The sequence below is a fragment of the Sus scrofa genome, chromosome 8, assembly GCF_054392235.1.
Source record: "Sus scrofa isolate SSC_HxYL_T2T_F1_AM1 chromosome 8, Sscrofa_HxYL_maternal_Yorkshire_Landrace_v2.0, whole genome shotgun sequence".
NCBI lineage: Eukaryota > Metazoa > Chordata > Mammalia > Artiodactyla > Suidae > Sus > Sus scrofa.
The window spans coordinates 69817176-69841079 of NC_139390.1; the positions used below are offsets into that span (position 1 = coordinate 69817176).

Here is a 23904-nt window from a genome sequence, read left to right on the forward strand (position 1 = left end):
GGCCTTGCTCAGTGGGTTAAGGATCCGGCATTGCTGCGAGCTGTGGTGTAGGTTACAGACACAGCTCGGATCCGGCATTGCTGTGGCCGTGGTGTAGGCCAGCAGCTACAGCTCTGATTCGATCCCTAGTCTGGGAACCTCCATATGCCACAAGTGCAGCTCTAAAAGGGGAAAAAAAATGTTTCAGGTAAAAGCCAGTTGTTGCTCTATGTGCTACTGAAAACAAAGTCCCTGGTTTCAGGGAGTTTATATTCTACTGAGAGAGAGGAAATTAATTAATTTCAAAAGTATTAGGAGAAAAATGTATTTTGAAGGTCAATATTTAAGAAGAAACTAGCACCACTAAACCTGACATCATTAAAGCTTTCCCTGTAAGATATAGAAAAAATGAATTAAAAGTATAGAAAAAAAACCTACAATAAGCAACAATAATTCATGCTCCTTGTATTGAAAGTTTCTATCCTCATACAGAAGATGATATTCATCTTTAATCTTACTATTCTTTTAGATGGAAATGACATCAGGATATTTAAAGTACACGCACTAATGTATGTATCACCAATACAAATCAGTAAAAATTAAATATGACAATAGTTTATCAAGGTTTTGTTATAAGAAGAACAACAATTTGCAGATGATAAAGACCCAGCAGAATAAAAGCCTGATTGCAGTGATGAATAATGCATACTGCCTATGGTACTAATTAACCTTGTACTCCAGTAAGATATTATAGAACAATAAGGCTAATTTGAATGTGGTCCAGTACTTTTCCCTATGGCTCATGCTTATTACCCTTCAGAATACGTAAACTTTTATTTTGGAAAATGGGAAAGATAAATCTGTTATTATTTTTTACATAAAATTAAAAGGAGGAATTATATTTTAATATCATGCATTTTCCAAATAGGTTGATTAAATATATCTATAGTACAATGTATAAGATACATAGTATACCAAGTAAAAATAAAATATGCTAGGTATAAATCAACATGCACTGTTTACTTACATTGTAAATTATATAAAATATTAACAATACACATTAATTTGGTAAAAATTTCAGCTAAAATATCAATATATGATGTTTACTGTTTAGTAGAGTGGGTGCCACATAGAATTTGCTATTGAAGTGTTGGGCACATTATAATTATTATTATTTTAATATCATCATCAACAGGCTTATCACCATCTCTAATGAGGGACAAAAGGATGGATTTACTATGTAGCCTGTATTAGAAAAAAATAATTAAGAACTGGAGACAAAAAATAACCTAGCTTTAAATTGTGTCTGAAAGTTGGGCCTCAGAGTTTTTCAAGGTCAAATACCACTTCAGTGAGGAAAACTCTATGCCAGTGTGTTTTAATTAATGGCAAGAGCTGAAAGTAATCAGTACTTTCCTGAGTTTAAAGAGGATATATTCACCTTAGTAGCAGAGAAGCTGAAATGACAGAGTACAAAGACAAAGACAAATCTTTCTGTTTCCACGACCAGGGCAAGTAAGACCTCTTTGCAAAGAACAGGGATATGTGAAGTTAAGTCAAGACTGCAGTTACATCTAGCTGTACACCCGACCTTTCTACCTAGAAAACAGGAAATGCCTGGTGTCATAAGCAGTTAAAAACCAACAAATATGGTTATAAATTAAAACCAATTGGACAAAATGGAGAAAAGGAGCATATATTTTTTCCATAGCCGCCAAGGACATATATCCCCCCAAAAAGGCCTTATTATGTAAAACTAATAGTTATAACACTAAAAATTGAAAAAAAAAAACGTTCAGTATTATTTTTTTCACTTGAAATATCTAAAAGTTATCATCTTTAAAATGATAGAAATAGCAACTCCCAGATAAAGAGAAAACAAAACAAAACAAAAAATGAAAAAAGGAGACAAGAGAGAGAAGGAAGAATAAAAAGGAGACAGAGAGAGGAAATACTCTTAGGGGATTTGAGTTTGCAGCCAAATTTTCTTCAGTTCCTGGGTTATTTTCATGACATACAAAATGAGGATATATCACTGAATAGTAATTGTGTTTGACCACATATATATTACTTTCGATTACATAAAACTACCATTTTTTGTATTTCCAAAGTGGTCACATATTAGCAATTTCATAAAATTGCACCGAATTTAATAACTCTTTTCTTACTCAAACTAAGTAAAATATTTAAGTTATAGGTTAGTTAGACAATCTCGATTTCAGTTATGGTTTTTTTAGCTTGACTGACTATATATACCTAAACTGAATTAGTTCTTTTCATATATTTTCCTATAATTATTATCATATATTGTTCCCTGAATTTGATTTTTAAAACAAGCAGCAGTTACTTTTCTTTACATCTGTGCAATGATTTTCTTTTTTCCATGCTTGTCCTTCGGCTGTACATTTCTCTAACAATTGAGTTTTATTGATTTTTTTTTAAATTAAAAAATAACATATGAGGCCTTTTGGGAACTTAGAATAGTCAGCATGTTTCTTTCTCAAAGTTTATATACATTGAAGCCAAACAAAACTGTATTGGAAGCTAACTCAAGAGTTCTCGGAAATCATACTTAATCTATTTTGGCTTCAATTTCCTCAATTATAAAACAGAAGCAACATTATATCTGGCTGAGTTATTGTCAGAGTTAAATCGTTTCTATACACCTGTCATATATCTGGGTCTAAAAATGCATGAATATGTACATTTTTTCCCTATAACTGTTCTGTTTTACCCATTAGAACATAAGAACATTTACCTTTATTATCAGGCCCTTTAATTCAGATGAGTCAACAGAGAAGTAACAATTACTTCAACTGTACTATTTTGTTAATGAAGAATGTTTGCTCATTTAAAAATTTTTATATTATTTGTTTTGAATTCCATTTCTTTTCAACTTTCCACAATTAAGAAGGGCATGAAAATTCTTCCAAATGGAACTCTCCTCCAATAAGAAACCCTGTGCCTGAAAATTGTGTAGTATCAGAAATGGTGGGAAAGTGAAGAATCATTTAGTTTCTTTATTGTGGAGATATAAGTTCAAAGGTCACACCAGGTCCAGGAGGTGAAGAGGCCGTTCCTAAGCCAGAATCCTTACACAATTCGCTCATTCACATTGCACTGTCCAGTTTTATGTTTTTTGCTTCCCTACAAAAGCAATAGACAACACTTGAATAAAACGACACTTCAATACCCCAAAGAACAGGGGGATCCCTGGTGGCTCATCAGATTAAGGATCTGGTATTGTCACTGCTGTGGCTTGAGACACTGTTGTGGTGTAGGTTCGCTCTCTGGCCCAGGAAATTCCAACTGTTCCAGAAATGTCTAAAAACCACAAAATATTCCAAAGGCCAAGACATTAAATTTTTTTTTCCTGTGCTACTTATGGGAGTAGACAAGTAAGACAAAGTAATTTATGTGCACAAGAATGCATAAGGCAAAAAAATCAGAAATGGACTGAGCGTTCTCTCTTTTTTTTTTAGGACCACACCTGTGGCATATGGAAGTTCCTGGGCTAAGGGTTGAATCAGAGCTGCAGCTACTGGCCTACACCATAGCGACAGCAACTCAGGATCCTTAACCCACTGAGCGAGGGATTCAACGCACGTCCTCATGGATACTAGCCAGTTCGTTATCACTGAGCCACAACAGGAACTCTGCAGATTGAGAGTTCTTAGCCTGCAACCCAGTCTCTCTTTCTCCCTTTCTCTCTTGCATAGCAAGTATATTAGGTTTATTCTAAAAGTGTTTTTCCTCCCCCCAGTTGAACACAGAAAACGTGCTATGAATCCCAGTCTGGTTTCTGCCTATTTGTACAGCCTCACTGTAGGGCCTCTATTGTCCAGGGTGAGAGCCTCATGCTCTGACAAGTTCCTCTCATTCACACTTTGCTTTGCTCACTTGGTCTTGCTTTATTCTCCCATCCCCCTCTTTCTACATGATCTGTCTACCTTAAAATGCCTTTCCCTCCTCAGTTTGAGGTCTGAATATGGGTACAAGTCTTTCCTCTAAACCTCTGGTGGCTCCCAGGTCTCTCCAGGGCACCTGGCCTCTGATGCTCAGTGCAGTACTGCTCACAGAGATGTTCGATTCAGCCCTCAAGGGGTTGGGGTCAGGATGGCAACATCCAGTGGAGCTTTGGTGCATTTTAGTGGAGAACATATCATATAGCGGAAAGACACAGATTTGAAACAAACACACCTAGCTTAAAATGTCGGAAAGTTTTAGTTTGAGTGATTTTTAACAATATTAACCTCTCTGAGCTCTAGTAACCCCTGAAACTATGGCTCACAGGATGCCATCAAGCTGAAAAGAGAGCATGTGATTAGAACACTCAGCGGTACTGCACACAGCAGGTCTCTGCACACGTGTCAACTCTTCTTGCTTCACCAAACCATTTAAGATACCCTGACACTCAGAATTGTCACTTATCATCAGTTATTGTCATTTATTGGCCTTATTTCTTAGAAGTTCTATTATTTCTAGCATACTATTGCTTTACACATTGATGTGAAAGTCAAACTATTCCCTTTGGCCCACCTTTGTATTTTCTAGGAACAGGAATTTTTTTTTTCTCTCCTCAGCTTTCATTCCACTCTCTTCTCACTTCAGACGAAAGCAATTTAAGTTCTCCTGAGATCTGATCACAAGAACACTCTAGCCGGGTTTCCCCTTGTTGACGCAGGCTGCCCTTGGTTAAGATTTTCACCTCATCAGATTTTTCCAAAACCCAGTTTGTTTGTTTCTTCCCCAACTCTGTGTCTCCTGAATGATTACTTTCTTCTTCCTTTAGTCCCTGATCAAGGTTTATTCATGGCCTAATTCTGCAGCATACATGGAATTCCTTGCAACATGCCTGGTTGGCCCAATTTACGTCTCTCTTAAATCGAAATTAAAATGTTCACACTTAAAACTCATACACACTCAAGCTCAGAAACCTTCCCAGTCTTGAAAGACCCTGCGCCCACCACCCAGGGGCTAGGAGCAGAGCTCACCATCCCAGGGTGGAGGAAGCAGCACCAGGAATCTTTAGTTCAAAACACAGAAGCAAACAGATAACAGAACTTCAGCACTTTGCTTAGGGGTATTTTTCATTGAAATTGCTTTCAAAGTTTAAAGCTAACTAGTATGTACTGAGGATTTTCTTTGTGCCAAGTACCAAGCTTCATGAGCCTCCGATTTCTAAAATCTGATCCAGGTTTCAAAAGCATAAACAATATTTTTTAGTGTGGGAGACAGAGGAAGAATTTTTTCCTAGGGATTAGTTTCTAACGTTATGTACTGAGAGCAATAACATCTCAGGGCCTGGCAATAAAGCATGGAAGAAATCGAACTGTAAAAATAGTGTTATCCTTGAGTATTATTTTGAGGCAACTACTAACAGATGTTTTTCTCTTGTCTGTGGGGATTGGGGGGGGGGGGGATTCCTGTTTTGGATTTAACTTCATTTTCACCTGAATGAAGAGTGAAGATCCCTCTAGTTTAAGTGCATTGTCTGGGGTTGCTCCTCTGCATCTGCGTGAGCCTGAAGAGCAAAGCCCAACTTAAGTCCTCTCTATTACTGTGTAAATGCTCTCACCACCCCCTCTCCAACAACAACAACAAAAAAAGCTACTGCTGTCACAAAACAAGGAGTCCTCAGTGTTGTGACATTTCATTTATCTGGGCAGCAACATGCTTGAGAGGAGCCTGCCTCATCCTAAGTTAAGTATGGAAGACAATCAAACCCCGTCAGGCAAACCAGTGTTGACATATTAAATCATGCTTGAACCAAGAGAGCAAAAACAGACGACGCACAAAACCTTCTGAAGAGAATTTTAAATAAATAAATAATGCAGGTCAGTCTGGTTCTAAAAAAGAAGATTTTAGCGTTGGAAAATACTGGGACTAGGTGAATATGGGGAAGTCACAGGAGCCAGTGATTATGCTGCTTTCTGACTGTGAGGTGCAAAACTAGAGTTAGTGTGGGAAAGGGGCGCACAGGAGAATACTGGGGAACTTTGGAGAAATCACACTTGCCAATCCAAAACATGGGAAATACAATTTTGATAGTCCCATTCTTCATTTAAGAAATGTCCTAATGGAATCCTTTCCAAGCGCTTTGATTCATCAGTGGAAAAGCCCTTATGCATATGGAGTAGCGTATTATTAGAGTCCTGCACAATCACACAGCAGGAACTTTGGAGCTTTCATTCTTGAAGTCTGATTCCTGCTAACAATTCCATCAAAGAAATGGAGTTATCCATCACTCAAATTATCATTTGCTCTAATTGTTACTTCCCCCAAACCATGGCTCCTCTTTCTTTCCTTTCCTTTCCTTTTTTTAAAAAACCATACCTTAACAGCACTCAAATGAGCAGGATATCTTCAAACTCAGAAAAGATCAAAGCATATCAACAAATCACTCGAGTTCTTAAGGACAAATCCCTACTGGTCAGTCTTAAAGGCAGACAAAGCATTTAAACAAAGAGAATCAAATGCCAGAAGATAAGATGTGATTCACACCCATGACCAGAAATAATGAAAGATGCAAAAGCAAGTTTATGGAATGATAACCAGTTATGAGATCATGAATAGCTTAGAACTCACATTTTTATTGTTACATCTAATGAATGATACACTTTCTAGAGAAAACGATGCCTGGGCTAGTGGCACAATGCCTTCCTTCTTTATATATATACACGCACACACACACACACACAATTGGCATGTCCTTCTGGACTCATGTACAAGCTAAATGTAAAGGCAATAAATTATACTGTTTAGGTAAACAACATATTTAAACTTTTTTTCTTGTGTGTATAAACTGGATATATAAATAAATCAATTAGATAGATTGATACCTATAAATTAACCTTAGCTTCTTAGTTATTTAGACAGTTAGTGTTTTGTGCAACCCTCCAAAGTGGTTAGGTCAATTTTTCAAGGCTAATCCATCTAAGAGGTGTACTATATAAATCAAAACACGTAAAGCACAAACACCTAACATAGTAATTGTACTAGAATTATGGCCCTAGGAAGAATTAGTGCTTTTTATTCAGGATTGTCAATGATACTATATGTGATTACAAACTACGAATCAATTTGTGATTGTATTCATATACTAAGTACAATTGTAGCATGAAGAATCTGAAGTCCTAATCAAACTGACAAGCTTTTGCACAGCAAAGGAAACCAAAAAGAAAGCAAAAAGACAACTTACAGAATGGGAGAAAATAGTTTCAAATGATGTAACTGACAAGGGCTTAATCTCTAGAACATATAAACAACTTATACAATTCAACAGCAAAAAAGCCAACAACCCAATGGAAAAATGGGCAAAAAAACTGAATAGACATTATTCCAAGGAAGATGTACAGATGGCCAACAAGCATATGAAAAAAGGCTCAACATCACTGATTATTACAGAAATGCAGATCAAAGCTACCACGAGATACACTTCATACCAGTCAGAATGGCCATCATTAATATGTCCACAAATAACAAATGCTGGAGGGGGTGTGGAGAAAAGGGAACCCTCATGCACTGTTGGTTGTAAGCTGGCCCAACCACTATGGAGAATAGTATGGAGGTACTTTAGAAATCTATACATAGAACTACCATATGACCCAGCAATCCCACTCTTGGGCACATATCCGGACAAAACTTTCCTTAAAAAAGACACATGCACCCACACGTTCATTGCAGCTCTATTCACAATAGCTAAGATATGGAATCAACCCAAATGCCCACTGACAGACGACTGGATTAGGAAGATGTGGTATGTATCACAATGGAATACCATTCAGCCATCAAAAAGAACCAAATAATGCCATCTGCAGCGACATGGATGGAACTAGAGACTCTCATACTGAGTAAAGTAAGTCAGAAAGAGAAAGACAATACCATATGATATCACTCATATCTGGTATCTAATATATGGCACAAATGAACCTTTCCACAGAAAAGAAAATCATGGACTTGGAGAATAGACTTGTAGTTGCCAAGGGGGAGGGGGAAAGAGTGGGGTGGTTTGAGAGCTTGGGGCTAATAGATGCAGACAATTGCCTGTGGAATGGATTAGCAATGAGATCTTGCTGTGTAGCACTGGGAACCATGTCTAGTCACTTATGATGGAGCATGATAATGTGTGAAAATAGAATGCGTACATGTTCATGTAACTGGGTCACCATGCTGCACAGTAGAAAAAAAAATTGTATAGGGGAAATAACTATTTAAAAAATAATAATAAAATGCCTTTGGCATGCAAACCAAATAAATAAATAAATAAAAAAGATTTAAAAAATACTATTGTAATCTCAAATCTAAAACATGGTGACTGTGTGATACTGGGCAGGTTAATTCCCTCCCTACTTCCAACCCCAGGGCCCAATGATAAGTTTACTTACTATCATAAAATGATAAGTTTACTTACTATCATAAAATTTACAACTAATATGTTAAATCCTGATTAGCTAATGTAATATCACAGAGAGTGTGCTAAAATTTAAATGTTATCCCCCCATGAAATTAAAGTTCTCTTTGTTCTGCAAAAAGAGATGATTTTGTTCTACTAATTTTGTTGTAACCAAGCTTATGAAATATATCAAGATTTCCATCTGTATAATATCTCCATTTTTAGTACTATGAGAAATATGATTATTCTTATTGCAATAGCACCTCTAAACTCATGCTTTTCTTTTATTTGGGATGAAATAATTTATTATAACTACCAGTTTGGCTAATAATACAAAATTTAATTTGGTGGTACCATTTAGTATCCTTTATGCTAAAATTATTTTAAATACAACAGCTTGTCTATTAGTTTGTGTTTCCAAGTTTCATAAATGTTTCTTTTATGCTCCTTTCTCAAAGCCACGATGTCCTTTTCTTGTAAATGATTTTAATTCTGTTTTTTTTTTTTCCCACTTTTCAGGGCCTTACCTGCAGCATATGGAGGTTCCTAGTCTAGGCTAGGGGTCTAATCAAGAGCTACAGCTGCAGGTCTATGCCAGAGCCACAGCAACGCAGGATCTGAGCCACATCTGCGACCTACACCATAGCTCATGGCAACTCCTAATCCTTAACCCACCGAGTGAGGCCAGGGATGGAACCCGTGTACTTCTGGATACTAGTCGGGTTCCTTAACCACTGAGCCACGACGGCAACTCCCGTCATTTTAATTCTAATGCTACTTGCAGAAGAAGAAAAGTAAAAGATTCCCTTTTCCCTATTCATTACAATGTTAAAGTGTCAATTCTCGTTTTAAAAGGTTATTTTATTTGACAACTGTTTCATTTAATATTTTTGTCAGCTATTAATTCTTTAGTGAAATAAAATGTGTTAATTAAAACGTAAATGAAATGTACCTTGGGAAAAAAAATCTACTTTTTATCTCTGATAAAATTATTACCCATGAGTTTTGTCTTTGGTGAATGGTGAGTGTTTCAGAAAGGGATGCATATGTCTTTTACTAATTTTAGCTTCCTGTAGGTCAGAAATAATTTTTCAAAATTCAAAAGTTTATATTTGAACACTGTGTATCGAGGGAACTACACACTCTAAAGTTTAGAGGTTACTTGTTCACCCAGGTCTTCTGCTTCCAATAAAATGAAGGTCTAAGAAAACCTGAAATTCTTCAGGTACAAACACCTAGAAATGCTAAATTCGACAGAACAAAATCTGGCACTGATAAGGTTAATCTGTATATGGGGACCTAAAAAACGGAGTCCACCCCAGTGGCCCATGACATGTCACAAATCTAAACCTAAATTAGCTGCACTTATGAGAAACGCCTGTCTTGGAAGCTAACATACATCAGTCAGTACCCTACAACTCAGCTTTAGTTAGCCCACCTTACCCTAGAAAGTAGGACCTGCTAGCCTCATAAGGAAATCCCTACCTCCTAGCCAATCACGCCGTTTCCACGCTGCCTGTTCTAATGCTCTAAAAAATTCACTCTTGCCCAAAATCCCTCAGGAAGAGTGTGGCACTGCTGGTGAGGCACTGCACTCACCTAATCCATGGGTTATTTTCTCTTGAATAAAGGATATCAGACTTGTCACTTGTTTTAGTTTTGTCATTTGACAGGGCTCATTTGCTATGTTTTATTTTAATGCAGAGACATTTTGAGAACATAATATATTTTGTAAATCTGGGAAGGGAAACCCACAAGGGGGAATAAAAAAAAGAGGGCGCCAAAGCCAGAAGCACTGCCCTTTAGAGCTGATCCCATCCTGCTGCTCTGCAGGCCAGGAGGGCTGGCGTGGGCGTGGGAAACAGGAAATCTTCGATTGAATGCCCCAGGGCCCATGAGGAAAGGCCACAGCTTTGGTGGGGAGCTTTCTGAGAGTCTGAAACCTTGAAGAATTGACTGCATCCTCAACAAGGCACTGGGTAAAACACTGCCCTGTGCACAAGGAAAACCAAGGAAGCGGGGGGCTGGGAGGCTCTTTCATGGGGGAAAGAAATCAGACTTCAAGAATCAAAAGCCTCCCCTGGATGAGGTTTCAGGATGTAAATTTCACACTAGACACCAAAAGCCACCAAACTTTAACCCTAACTATCATAATATTCTGAAACCGAGCTACATCTTACAGTCATCTAGGGAGCTTTAGAAATCATACCCATGCCCCAGCCAGCACCACACAACGGAATCAGTCTCTTATAGATGTGTCCAGCAATATGGTTTTAAATTATTAAAATTACTGTTGCACTAAGAAAATGTTGAGAAGATCAAAATTAGATACAAGTTGGTCCCAATAACACCTCATCAGTAGGAAGGAAGTGTTAAATCATGTGAGGAACTCCTATAAGTCAATAAAAAAGAACAAACATTCCAGGAGTTCCCGTCATGGCGCAGGAGTTAACAAATCTGACTGGGAACCATGAGGTTGTGGGTTCGGTCCCTGCGCTTGCTCAGTGGGTTAACAATCTGGCGTTGCCATCAGCTGTGGTGTAGGTTGCAGACGCGATCCTGCGTTGCTGTAGCTCTGGCATAGGCCGGCAGCTACAGCTCCAATTCGACCCCTAGCCTGGGAACTTCCATATGCCGCGGGAGCAGCCCAAGAAATAGCAAAAAGACAAAAAAAAAAAAAAAAAAAAAAAGAACAAACATTCCAAAAATATAATTCATAAATTGGAGTGATTATATATATATATATATATATATATATATATATATATATATAGTTAATGCAAAAGAGTCATGAAACCACATGGACAGTGCAATATTTTGACATATAGTCAAAGGGATTAGGATAAATACATTTCTGTTCTTGCCCTTATGTAGTTACATGAATCTAAAATATATCTCAGTTCCCTAATCTGTAAAGAAGAAAGAAACATTCATTCCAAGAGTCCTTTATATTAGTGTCTCTCAAACTTGGATGCACATATTAAAACAAACAAACAAAAAAACTTAGAGATGTAGATTCAGATTCAGTTTCTGTGGTGGGGCTTGAGATGTTGCATTTCAAAAGTTCTCAGGCCATGCTGAAGTGGTTAGTCCAAGTGCTGCTCCTGAAGTCGGCTGACTTTAGATGCCTTTACAGACTGTCTCTGCAGACACATGCTGTATTATTTAACACCTCACATAGGAGGAAAGTTGGGCTCAGCCTGGTTTGGTATCTGGCCACTGTCACACAGCTACCAAAGGGAAGAGTGAGATTTGAACAGAGAGCTGCATAACCTTAAAGCCCAAAGCCTGCTGTTTACTGCATACAAAATCCCCTGGTAATTTTACAGATTGATTTTGAGATTTTAAGTCTATTTAATGATTTTATGCCAGGGTTGGCTTCTTTGTTTCTTAACATTTGCATTCATTTTTCTAAACTTTTTGCTCTTAAGAATCTGAGAATGACACTGAGATGTTTGCTGAATCATACTCAGTGAGTTTTCAACATTAAATTTTTCTGTACACACAACTTTTCTCAAGAGAGCTATACTGACTTAATGTTATCAGACTTTGGAAAAATGCTTCTGCCGTTATCTGAATAATAAAAGAAGCAAACAAAAGGACTACCTTATGGTTTCCCAGCACATTTAAATACCATAGATTTTAAATCAGTTCTGAATACATCAATTTAGATATATAGTGATATATAATAGCCTTTTTATCTTTACTGTTAAACTTTTTTCTGATAATTATCTTTCTATATTAATTTATATTTCTATATTCTATAATATATATATTTTATATTTATTATAATAAATGTCACTTATCTAAAGGATCTCATTTTAATATATGTTTACCATTGAAATATTTTGCACACTATGAACCATCACCGAGCATAAGTATAATCATTAATTCTCCATCCATATGATTATAGTGGAGCTCAAGTTCATTAGCGCTAAAATTTCTTTGCACAGTAACAACATGGAGTGTGTCATAATCATAATAAGACATTCTGGGGAACTACCCAAAATAAAATATACAAAGTAGCTGTATATTATTACCATAAATATGAGGCATTGTATTTGTTACATTTATTTTAAATAAATGTATATAAACACATAGGGGATTGAAAGGGAAACTCAGATGCCTTCTTTGCGAATGATAAACACTAGATGCCTTCTTTTTGAATGATAAAGCAGAAGCGCAAAATCAAGATCAAAAGCTTGTCCAGGAGGGATTACAGAGTGTTTGCCTCTTTTATTTCCTTTCCTTTACTGCTAAATTCTCTTTTTTTTAACTATGCACATGTAGCTGAAGATTCATAAATTCCTAACAATTGCTGGACCAGTGAAACGCTAAGTTCTTAAAAAAGAAAAAAGCTTTCATTTATTTGGTACAATAATGGACAAGCTGCCATCCACAAAATACATCCACCAATAAATTAAACAGTTAAATAAACTGAGTTGTTTCATATTTGATATGTATGTCTTTGACTCTAGGTGCTATTAGGGATTCTCTCTCTTTAAGATCGTATAACATGTATACGAATAGCTTCTTCTAGCAGGTAATTTCAGGGAGTAGCAGCTATCTTATTTCTTGGATTTTAATATGCAAATCCACTTTTACTATAATTTTCAAAAGAAACGAGATACAACCAAAATTGATAATTGTAACGTAACAGGTCTCTACACGATAAGCTCCTTCTGCTTATTAAGCTGTTCCCTACACTGTTCACGTGTCTCTTTTTTCCCCACATCTATGTTAAAAACCTTTTCAGGGAAACATTTTCTCACCACCCTAACTAAACTGGCATAGTCACATTGCCAGGAACAACTTTCGCAAATTGTAACTGCAGATATGAGTCCATATGTGTGTTTGTAAGCCTGCCTGCATCCTTAGGATACAGGAATTGTATAAATAGATTACAGTGTCTAGTACAATAATAACTGAAAGAATGGCGATAATATCTAAAGAGAGAGCAAATCTCCTTTATAAAGGAGGTTCCAATATACTTACATAGCTTTGATCACTCAATAAATAAAAACATAGGATTATCCTTTGATAAATTATACCACTAAAGAATATACTCTATAGTTTGAGCAAATTATTCTAAGCTGAAGCTATCCTGTATTTTGTAAAAGGCAGACACATATTCCTGTAAATAACTATTTTTAATGAGAGATATGACATTGCTAATGTTTACTGAATAAGTACTATTTGCTAGGCACTATTCTAAAATTTTTTCATGCAATGTTTCATCGGATTGCTATGAGGTAGTTAGAGATGAGAAAAACAAGGAATGACGAGATTCAATAATTTGAGGAGGGATATAGAGTTGATAAACAGCAGAGAAAGGATTTGAACCCAGGCATTCTGGCTCAGAATCTATGTGCTGAAAATCCTGACGTATGCTATCTCTCCCAGCAATGTATTTCCCAATGTCCTATATCCCTGTCTCAATAAATCCAAGTTAAATTAGTCACATTTCAAAATGTATACCCAATTTTAAGAAATGTGCACCCCCTTCATTCTGTAGAATTTTAAGAAAAATGTTCATTTCTGCGAAGGTAACCAGCCTATTAACGTGTTCAGCTTCAGCAGCCATCTACTCACACAGGCAGAGGGAGTACATTTAAGTTAGTGATTCTGCAGCAAGAGAAGTGGCCCCCAGGGTACTTTTGGCTATATAGGGAGGCCTGTTTGACTACCAGAAATCAGGAGTAGACTGGCCTACTGCATCCAGTGGGTTAGAGGCTAAGGAAGTTACTAGACATCTCTCAGTGAACAGGACCACCCCTCCCCCAACAAACAAGTGTCTGGCCCAAAACATCAACAGTACTAGTGTTGAGAAACCTTGATTCAGAAAAAAAAAAAAAAAACAAAAAAAAAACAAAGGGAAAATGCAGAATCTTCTCTAACATTTTAATTGAACTAATCCACAACATTCAAGGGAGGAGTTAGAAAGGAAAAAAATCTATTATTCTCATGTGTTATACTTGCAAATGGATAAAATGACTTAACTACTTAACTGTCTTAGTGGTGGTTCACAGCAGTAAGACATACACACTTGACCTGCTATACTTCAAAAATCACCATCTTTTGTTACATTTTTTAAAATTAAAATTATTTTCCTTTCATTGCACAAAAAAGCATACCAGATCAGACCAAAAGTTCAAACCCTTTGATGTTTTTTGGTAACATGCTTAATTAAAAATAACTAGGCTCTCCAATGCATAATTATATGAACACCAAATACACTAAATTTCCAGCCAATTTTGTTTCAAACATAAATATGCACCAGAAGTTTGAATGATTGGCATACTAGTCCCTGCAGTATCTGCACTGTTTCTGAATCAAGGCTCTTTCTTGAGCTCCATATTTCCCCTACTTTGTCCTTGCTGTGCAATCATCTCCCAGCTGGACAATTAATAAGTGCTTTTTCTCCACAGCCCTTGGCGTGTCAACCCCCTCAGCCTGAATTTGAACATGTGCTATATACCTTCTCCACTCTAGCTGGTTTTGGCAGTGACCCACAATCTAAATCTCTTTCCTCCATTTGATATAAGTGAAACTATAATTATCTAGGGGTAATTTCAAATTACTACTTCATTCCACTAGCAACTGATGAAGATTAGTGGTCTTGCCTTGCATCTGAGCAAGTCAGCAACGTAATCACAAGAGAACTCAGCAGGCAGTGTTTGATTCATGTGAACTCAATTACTTCTGTCAAACACATTCACTTCAATAAAAAGCAGAAACTTCCAAAATGGATTTTTGCTAACAATTTTGTACTCCAAAAAATTTCATATGACTCTTAAGGGAAAAAAATAGCATGGATTTCATCAGAAATAATAATAAATAACAAGTATGGAAACATACTTGTATAAATAGATTTAATGCACTATTAGCTCCTGAAAATAAGGAACATTTCAAAGAAATAAATTTGTACACTTAAAACAGTTTATTAAAGAAAATCCAGGCATATAAGTAAGCCTTAGAAAATGAAATGCGCTCGAATTTTAAGTTAATACCACGGAAACCAGAGTATTTGGTTACCTAGTTAAAATCAGATTATTATGAAAAAGGTAATTAAATTCTCTTAAAGAAAGTTAAATGAAAGAGGCACAAAGACGATAAACTACTAAATGGACAGGGACTCCTGAATTGCTTCTTGGTTGTCTTTTGGGTTGAATCTGTATGTTAATTAGCTACCTTGCATTCTGATTCCTGAAGGTTTAGCTGCTAAAGGCCCTTGGGTCAAATCCACCATGTTCTGCACGAATATCAGGTCATGTGAACGTGATCTGACAGCAACTACCTGGTCACCTTCTAGCACAGACTGAGTAAATATAAACATACTATAATCATTACAACAGGTTTACTCAAATTTCAGCTTCTTAATTAGTTATAATTTTAATTAAATTCCAAGATATTTTGATTATCAAAGAAACTGAGTAATTAAATGTAAGTACATAATAAGGCTATATTATAAACACATTACAGCATGTGATGTTTTGAGGTCTATAAAAATCACTAAGATGACCTCTATAATAGTTAACATATATGCCAATCACATATGATTTAAAGACCTGGAACCTGAAAATTTGGCCCAAGAATCTTAGGACTAAATAAAGATTAATTTAAAAGATGTGTTCATCAATTTTATGAGCAAAGATGTTTTCTACAGACAAATACATATGTAAAATAATTACAATTATTTCTTTAAAATACATAATTCTAAAATACAGGATTCTTTTATACCTTTGCCTATTCTACTTTCTCTTTCCAATTCACTTTCCTTACCTCTTGCCTTGACTTCTTTCTTATTCCTTAAGATCACATGCACTGGAGTTCTTGTGGTGGCTCAGCAGAAACAAATCTGACTACTATCCGTGAGGACGCAGGTTTGATCCCTGGCTTTGCTCAGTGGGTTAAGGGTCTGGCATTGCTGTGAGCTGTGGTGTAGGCAAGAGGCTACAGCTCCAATTCAGCAATTCAGTCCCTAGCCTGAGAACCTCCATATGCCGCAGGTACAGCCCTAAAAAGACAAAAAAAAAAAAAAAAAAAAAAAGATAACATGCACCACTGTTGTCACTAAGGAATATGTAGTCTAACGGGGTGGGGAATGAATCATTAATCACATAGGAAACTAGCAAGTATATGTAAAATCATAACTCTAAATGGTTCTACGAAGGAAGATATATGAGTAAACACCAGAGGGCCTGACCTAGACTTTAGCGGGGGGTGCTGCAGCACAGATCTGAAAGATTAGTGTAAGCTGATGAGGCATAAAGGAGCTAAAAGAATGTTTCAGGGGAAGGGAACAGAATCACAGAAGAACAAGTAATGAAAATGAGCAAATTGGCTTGGAGAAACTAAAATAGAGCCAGCGTGGCTAGTGCATATGGAAATGGAGCAGCACAGCTTTAGATATGTCTAGAGAGGTAACAGGAGCAAAGCCAAGCAGGATCTTAGGCCACTTTAAAAACTTCATTTTAAAGGAAACTACTGAAGTGTTTAAAGACAGTGTGTTGGGAGTGGGTAGGCCCTGAGGAGGATGGGGGTATGAAGCTACCAGATTTGCATTTTTGTAGAAGCAATACACTCACATGGCACATAAATCAATCAAAACTATACAATCATTCAGTATCCTTAGAAATAAAGGTCCAATGACATGTGCTTATAGGTTGGGGGAAAAGTGAAACAGAGAGAAGTGGACAACTTTATGAGATAGTTACATGGTAATTTCTATAGATAGTTTGTGGAACTGGGTAGTGAGTAGGAAGGAGATAAGAAGAATGATTCTGAGATTTCTGGTCTACAAAGATAGGTCCAAAACATCAAATCTCCACTTAAAGGTTTGGGGATAGTACATTAAAATCATAGAATGAATTAGAGTTACCGTGAAATTTTGTATGATACACACATACATACATTTACATTTGCATGTGCATATTGTGTACAGATTTTAAATGCCTTGGAAATATCTGTGATGCCCTTAATTCTCCAAAACCTTGAACATTTATTTAGTCATTCCATAAGAAAGTTATTTATAGAATAGACATTTGAACTTCCTCCTAGAGTGTTGACATGTATTTGTATATGAGAAACACCAAAAGGCACTCCTCACATAGACTACGTTGTGCAGAGCACCTTCTGAGGTTGTGGGGTCTACAGCCTTCACAACCCCGCACCCTTTGTTCCTGCTACCAGAGTAGGGTGATAAAGGCATGAAGACAGAATACAGTTTGGTGAGGTTTCCTATAAGGTTCACCCCTTTTTCTCTCAGGTCTCTACTGTTCAATTAGTGAGAGTATAAGAAGCAAAAGAAGCGCAGTAAATGCTTGCATTAGAAACCATCAGAATACTATTTCTCCAAGACATTTTTCATGATAAGCACCTGCAGAATAACTTAATCTCAGCAACAACCAAAAGTTGTCCTCTTAATACAGAGGTCCTCTACACCCTGTGTCAATCTGGATAAAGACAAGGGTCATTATGCACTGAACTAAAGCTACCACACAGCATTCATTAAATGGATATAAACAAACAATCAAATAGAGCTTGCTGCTCTATAGAAAACAAATTCTTAAATAATAAGATTTACTCTGTAAATATTTCAGGGAAAAGAATGAAATGTATTCACTGGATTATATTTAACTCCCCCTTCTGATTCCATAATTAGAAATAGCTTCACTTTTCACCAAGAAGATGGCTCAAAAAGAAAAGTTAAGATATTGCTAGCTGGAACTCTTCTTTAAATCCAACCCCATGTAAAATATGATTAATTTCCTTGACAAATCTAAAAGCGTATCTGAAACATAAATTTGATTTAATAAAACTTTATATATACCTATACAGGAATAGAGTTGTAGAATACATGGAAAAACAACCATGCACTTAACTGTAGATGGTATACAAATATAAGGTGATGCTGAAAAAAGGAAATTTAAATGAAGTGTGACGTGTTTCTAGAGAGAAATAATTAATATGATTTACAGGTAGTTTTCCTAATTTTGCTTCCTTGGATCTACAGCCAAAGTACAGTCAGACCTAAAGAAACTTGAGCAAGTCTGATACACGTTATTTAAAAAAAAAAAAAAAAAAAAAAACCTGAAGCTACCTGTGGGATTAGGGGACTTCTCAGCAATTGGTTTTCTCCTCTGTTGATACACATTAACTCTCATTACCTAGTTGGCACGTGCACTTCATGGTAAAAACAAGGTCGGGTTCATAAGGATGAATTTTTTTTTTCTTTTAAGGAAGACATGTTTTTCTTTTTCATGAGCTGTTCTTCACTTTGACATAAAATGCTATCCTGTTCCAAAAAGCCATTGATAAATTTCCAGGTTTAAAAGGGCAACTCGCCACACTGTGGGCAAAATGAGGGTATTTTCAAATGAAGAAGGAAGCATGCATGATCAAGTTTCAATTTAAAAGAAAAATTAAAACAGAAAAAAAAAATCTCTAAGTGCAAATTGCTTTGAAATGACCTTTCTGTATTGGCTCCATCTCCAAACAGTTATTTTCTTGGGCACAACTCATTATGCACTTAAAATTGACCTGTAAGTTCTTAAAAACAAGCATGTAATAGCAATTACATATAAACAATGCAGTAAACAAAGTCCTGCCGGCTTACAAAATTTTTTGTTCATGTGGCTGTACTTACATCTGAAGAATTTTTAAAAGACAAAAACAAGTCTCATCTAAAGTTTGCATTTGAACTTTACAGAGAAAGGAGAGTTCAATTTTCTCTTTATGAAGAGAAAACAGCAGTAGAGTAGCAGACAATAATCATACTAAGAAAGTTACATACAAAGAAATAATCCCTTGGTTTGAGCTGTTCAAAAACAAAATTTCTGAAAGCAAAATGAATATGAACTACTATACCGCAAGAAAGACACTCTCTGAGTATTAATTATGTATATCCAATAACATTTTACATTAAATCTTTCATCATTGCCGGAAGTTTTAAAATTCTTGGAAAAGAGAAATCTAACTTGAAGAGAAATCATTTCCATAAATTAGCAAAGTAAAAGGTCATCTATCTGCTCATAATCACTGGAAGAAATACATACACATGATTCAACTGAAGCAGTCAGCCCCTGCAGATCTGCAGGCAGACTCTTACCTTGACAGGTGCCATTTTTCTCTTCATAGCCTGCCTTGCACATGCATTTCCCGATGGGAACCAGCCACTCCCCTTCAGCACTGCAGTGCATTTTGGGAGGTTCATCTGTCACAGAATGGTTGACACAGGACCCCGACACCTCAAGCAACTGCGAAGAATCAGCTCCGGTGATCGTGTCAGGGAAGACAGCCAGGTGCCGTACCACAGAAGGGCATTTTTTATAATACACACGCACAGAAACCAGAGCGATGCATGCACCTACATCTTGAAAAGCAAGATAAAATCCCTTTTTGCTTAGAGGTCCTACATCCCTGACCTCTGTATTCAGTTTCATGACACGGTCGCCAAGATCAAGTTCTGTAAAGCTTTCATCGGCAGCAATGGTATCAATTTTGATGTACTGGTTTTCCTTGATGTTTCTCCCATTCTCACCATCTGACTCAAAATAATACATGTTAAAAGTTTCCTTACAGGTCCCCAGTCCTCCGGGAAGGCTGTTGCAGTCCCGCAGAGTAAACTTGAGTTCTATGAAGATTCTGGAAGCACCTTCGTTGGAGATCCAACTGGTCAAAAGCCAGTTATTCTGATTCTGTTCCATAACTTTGCATACTTGGTATGTATGGATAGGGGCATAATTTTCATCAACTTCACCAATCTCTTCCCACTGTATAATATAAAATAGAAAGACAAAAAATTAAAAATCAATGAGAAAATAACCAGCCAAAGTCATCAATGACAGTTAATTCAGGTGTAGAAATTTCTGCAGTCTTGATATATAGTATTGAGAGATGGAGCTATATAGTAAGAATACAAAAAGAATTCTCTCTCCTTAAATTCAGTAAATTAAGAATCTATTAGTCAAGGTCTCCAATGTAACTCAAAGGTGAACACACATGGTTGATATGCCAAGAAAGAAAATAATGTAATCCAGAGTAAAAATAATAGAAAATTGAATATGAATGCTATTAACAAGGAACAGTGAAAAGAAAGTACATATATTTGGAAGGAAGTTAAGGATATAAACTAATAGTGCAGATAAAATTTGAAAGAAAAAAGGATATAAACTTTTTTTTAGAAGATAACAATGAGAAAAAAGTAGTAAACGTGGAAAGGAAGCAAAAAATGTAACATGTAAATCCACATTTAATTCTTGCATGTTACAAATAACACATCAATGTAACAAAACTTGAAAGGAAATTCATTAGCTTACAATTAATAATAGGTATTTATTTCATTGAATCAATCTGTTTAGGACTCTTACAAAGTGGATAACTAGTAAGTGTTTATTCTACATTTATCCACAAATATAAATCTAGAGACAGAAAAAAAGGATGAAAATTATAGATTAGTAATATGAAGATCCCTGTAATTTCAAATACTGATTTTTTTTTTGCTGTACATATCCTGAGAATGCATTAATTCTTTCTTACCAATTCGTTATTTTATGCACAATGACCTTAGAAGTTTTGAATATACATAGGATGTAGAAAAACTATATATGATTTGTGTAAGCTTCCAAAATATTATTCAGCCAAATAAGAGATCTAAATTTGTCCCCTTCCTAGTAAAATACTACAGTTTTGAGAATGTCAATGTACCATAATCACAGTGTAAAACCAGATTTTTATTCTCCTTAAAGATGTTATTATAACTTAGGAAAAAAACTTAAACCTATTCCATGTGTATAAAACTATGTGTAATTTGATTTTAAATCTTTAAAAATTGTTGTTAAACACGTAGAGAAGTGAAACATACATAATGACTTTCAATAAATCCAGACTGATTTTAGACATTAAGTATCATCAATAATAAACTTCATAGAACCTCATTTCTTTAGACATGAAATTAAATGGAATATTATTTCTTGATTCTGTTCAACTGACAAAGATGTGAAAACTGTGGAGGCACAAGGGATGCACATAAATCATACACCTCAGGTGGCCCCTCTCAGAATTCTAGATGCCAAGGGGTAGACAGAAGTAAAAAGTGCTAAAGATGGGGAAATGCTGAGCTCCTTAAAATTACAAGAGAGAGACAGTAAGTTTTATCCAGCCTTATGACCTTCACATAAGGTTGTTATGTGAGTTCATTCATTTAATCTCACTTTTCTCCTCTCTCGAAATGTATATAAACTTATCAACCTAAAAATATGCACAAGAGGAGAGTTCTGAGTTAAGTTCTATTCTGGGCAAAAGAAGGACTACATAGCCTGGGAGACAGCATTGCAGATAGCTCTGAAAAACTGGTCCAAAGAGGCAGGACAAGGACAGTATACATGTGGTTTTGGTGAAGGGGAGAGGTACGTGCAATTAAGCACACATTTTGCAGGACATTATTGCTAGTTATGAAGAGCAGATGTCCCCATGAAGGATTTTAGTTCTTTTCTGGATATGAGGGGATGCAAGAATTGGGCTCACAGCAGCTCCAGAAAATATCTGAAGACTTGTTCTGCCAGTTTTTCCAGAGCACAGAGTGCCTCCCTCCTGATCTCCACTCCGAACTCCTTCGGGGTGTTAAGGGTCAGCAGCTGCAGTGGTTTATGATTCAGTCCTTGCAGAGGTAGCCTCCAGGTGGCAAACTGTACTGAGCCTCTGATTTTCTAGTTTAGCTTTGCATCTCAGCACCCTCTCCTTAAACTACTTAGTTTCTTCCTTAAAGCCATCTAGGTATTAATCTCTTTATTGTAAATGGTTACTGAATGCCATGATTAATACTTCATGCAAAAAGTATCTCAACTAACCAAACGAAAACACCAGAAAGGATCAACTTACTGTAATAAGGTTAATTAACTGTATTTTCTTTGAATTAGTAAAATGGAAAACAGCAACAAAAAGAGCTCGTCTCTGAACAAGGAAAGCCAAAATAATACTACATTATTTCTACTCTAGATTCCCTTATTTTATAATAGTCCTCCAATGCAAAACACAAACATATTTCAAATCCTTGACCTTAAACCATTTATAGAAGACCTATTTCTGCATCATATATTCCAATAGGACCCTGCCAGAAAGTTGAAAGAATTGGACAAGTAAAAAGAATTAAAATAGCAGCATCTTCCAAGATTCTAAGGCAAGCAGTTCATAGTCTTTGTCTGTACGAAATCCAAGGTACCACAAATATTATTAAAAATGCAAGCCAAGCAGCAATTGACAAGACAGCTTAACAGTTACTGCTTCGGGTGATAATTTCAAAGTATGTGCATAAGCATTTTACTTCTCTGAATATTCTCAATTAAGAAGAGAAAAACTGTAATTTTCTGTGATGTTAGAATCTATCATGGTGGGATTTTATTTATTTTTCTTTTCAAGTGTCCAAAATATAAATGAAGGCTCACATTTTCTACTTCTAATGAATGAATAGAAAGACTTTAATTTAAATAATTATGGCCATAAGCTATTCAGAGAATCAAACAGGTAAAATATACACACTTCCCATAAATATCTGCTCCTATTTAGACAAATGCACTAAGAAACAAAATATTCCATTTATTTTAGATTGACTAGCTGAAATAAAACTTTGAATTCTTCCAAGTGCTCTTCCATTTAATAACAAGAAGACTTCTTGCTGTCCTCAGCAAATATCTTATCTACAAAGAAGAAACAAGAGCATGAAGAGAAAGTAGCACTCAGGAAGAACTTAGGATCATAACAGGTGTATTCCTAGACACTTTTGCAAACCTTAACTTAAAGGAGCTTACAGTAATTTAACAAAGGACACAGGCAGAAAGCACAATATTTTAAGTTCAAGTTTGTTGAAATTCCTATGATTTCATGGTTTAATGAAAAGTATTTGCTGATACTCTGATTATTGCAATGAAGGTGCCTGGGTCTTATGTAAGCATGATCACTGAATGAAGTATAGTAGGTATAGCTCTGTTCTTCGGGTCCAGCTACTCCTTAAGACCCAGACTCTGAGCTCAGGCTTTTCTCTGTGTCTGCCTCCTCTTTACTTCTATTTCTCTGCCTTATGGGCTGGTTTGATTTCTCCCCCAAATGCTTGGACTTGCTCCTTTTCCCACTGGGCACGGAGAACCCCAACTCATGCCTGGCTAGGCCTCGAAAGTCAGCCACATTCATCAGAGAAGTGGAAAAAGAAAAAAAGACTTATTTTCATATTCTTATATGTATCATGCAGTTACCAACTTTTCCTACCCAAGCCATTAAGAACTATTTTCTTCCTGCCTGCCTCTCAGCTCTATTAAGTTTCTTGCCCCAAGCTCCTACTGTCTCTTAATTTGTTAGCATTGATATCATTTTCAATCCCTAGTTTATCCATCACTTCTTTTGCCTTTACAACTTAAAACACCGATTCAGAACACACAGCCTAGACTAACATCTCCCTTTATATTACATCTCCAAACACATAAACAGAGTTGATTTTGACCTTTCAGTATATGGGTGTGCCTATTATCTAGTTCTGT

General features: G+C 36.2%; 1 protein-coding gene across 16 annotated transcripts in view; it reads right to left on the reverse strand.

Annotated features, from left to right (window-relative positions):
• Window positions 1-23904, reverse strand: part of EPHA5 (EPH receptor A5) — a 319713-nt gene that overhangs the window by 232692 nt on the left and 63117 nt on the right. For all 16 annotated transcript variants that reach the window (XM_021101384.2, XM_084973910.1, XM_021101383.2 and 13 more), the window contains exon 3: window positions 19485-20148. In XM_021101384.2, coding sequence (XP_020957043.1) covers window positions 19485-20148 — 664 coding nt within the window. The remainder of the gene's footprint in view (window positions 1-19484; window positions 20149-23904) is intronic.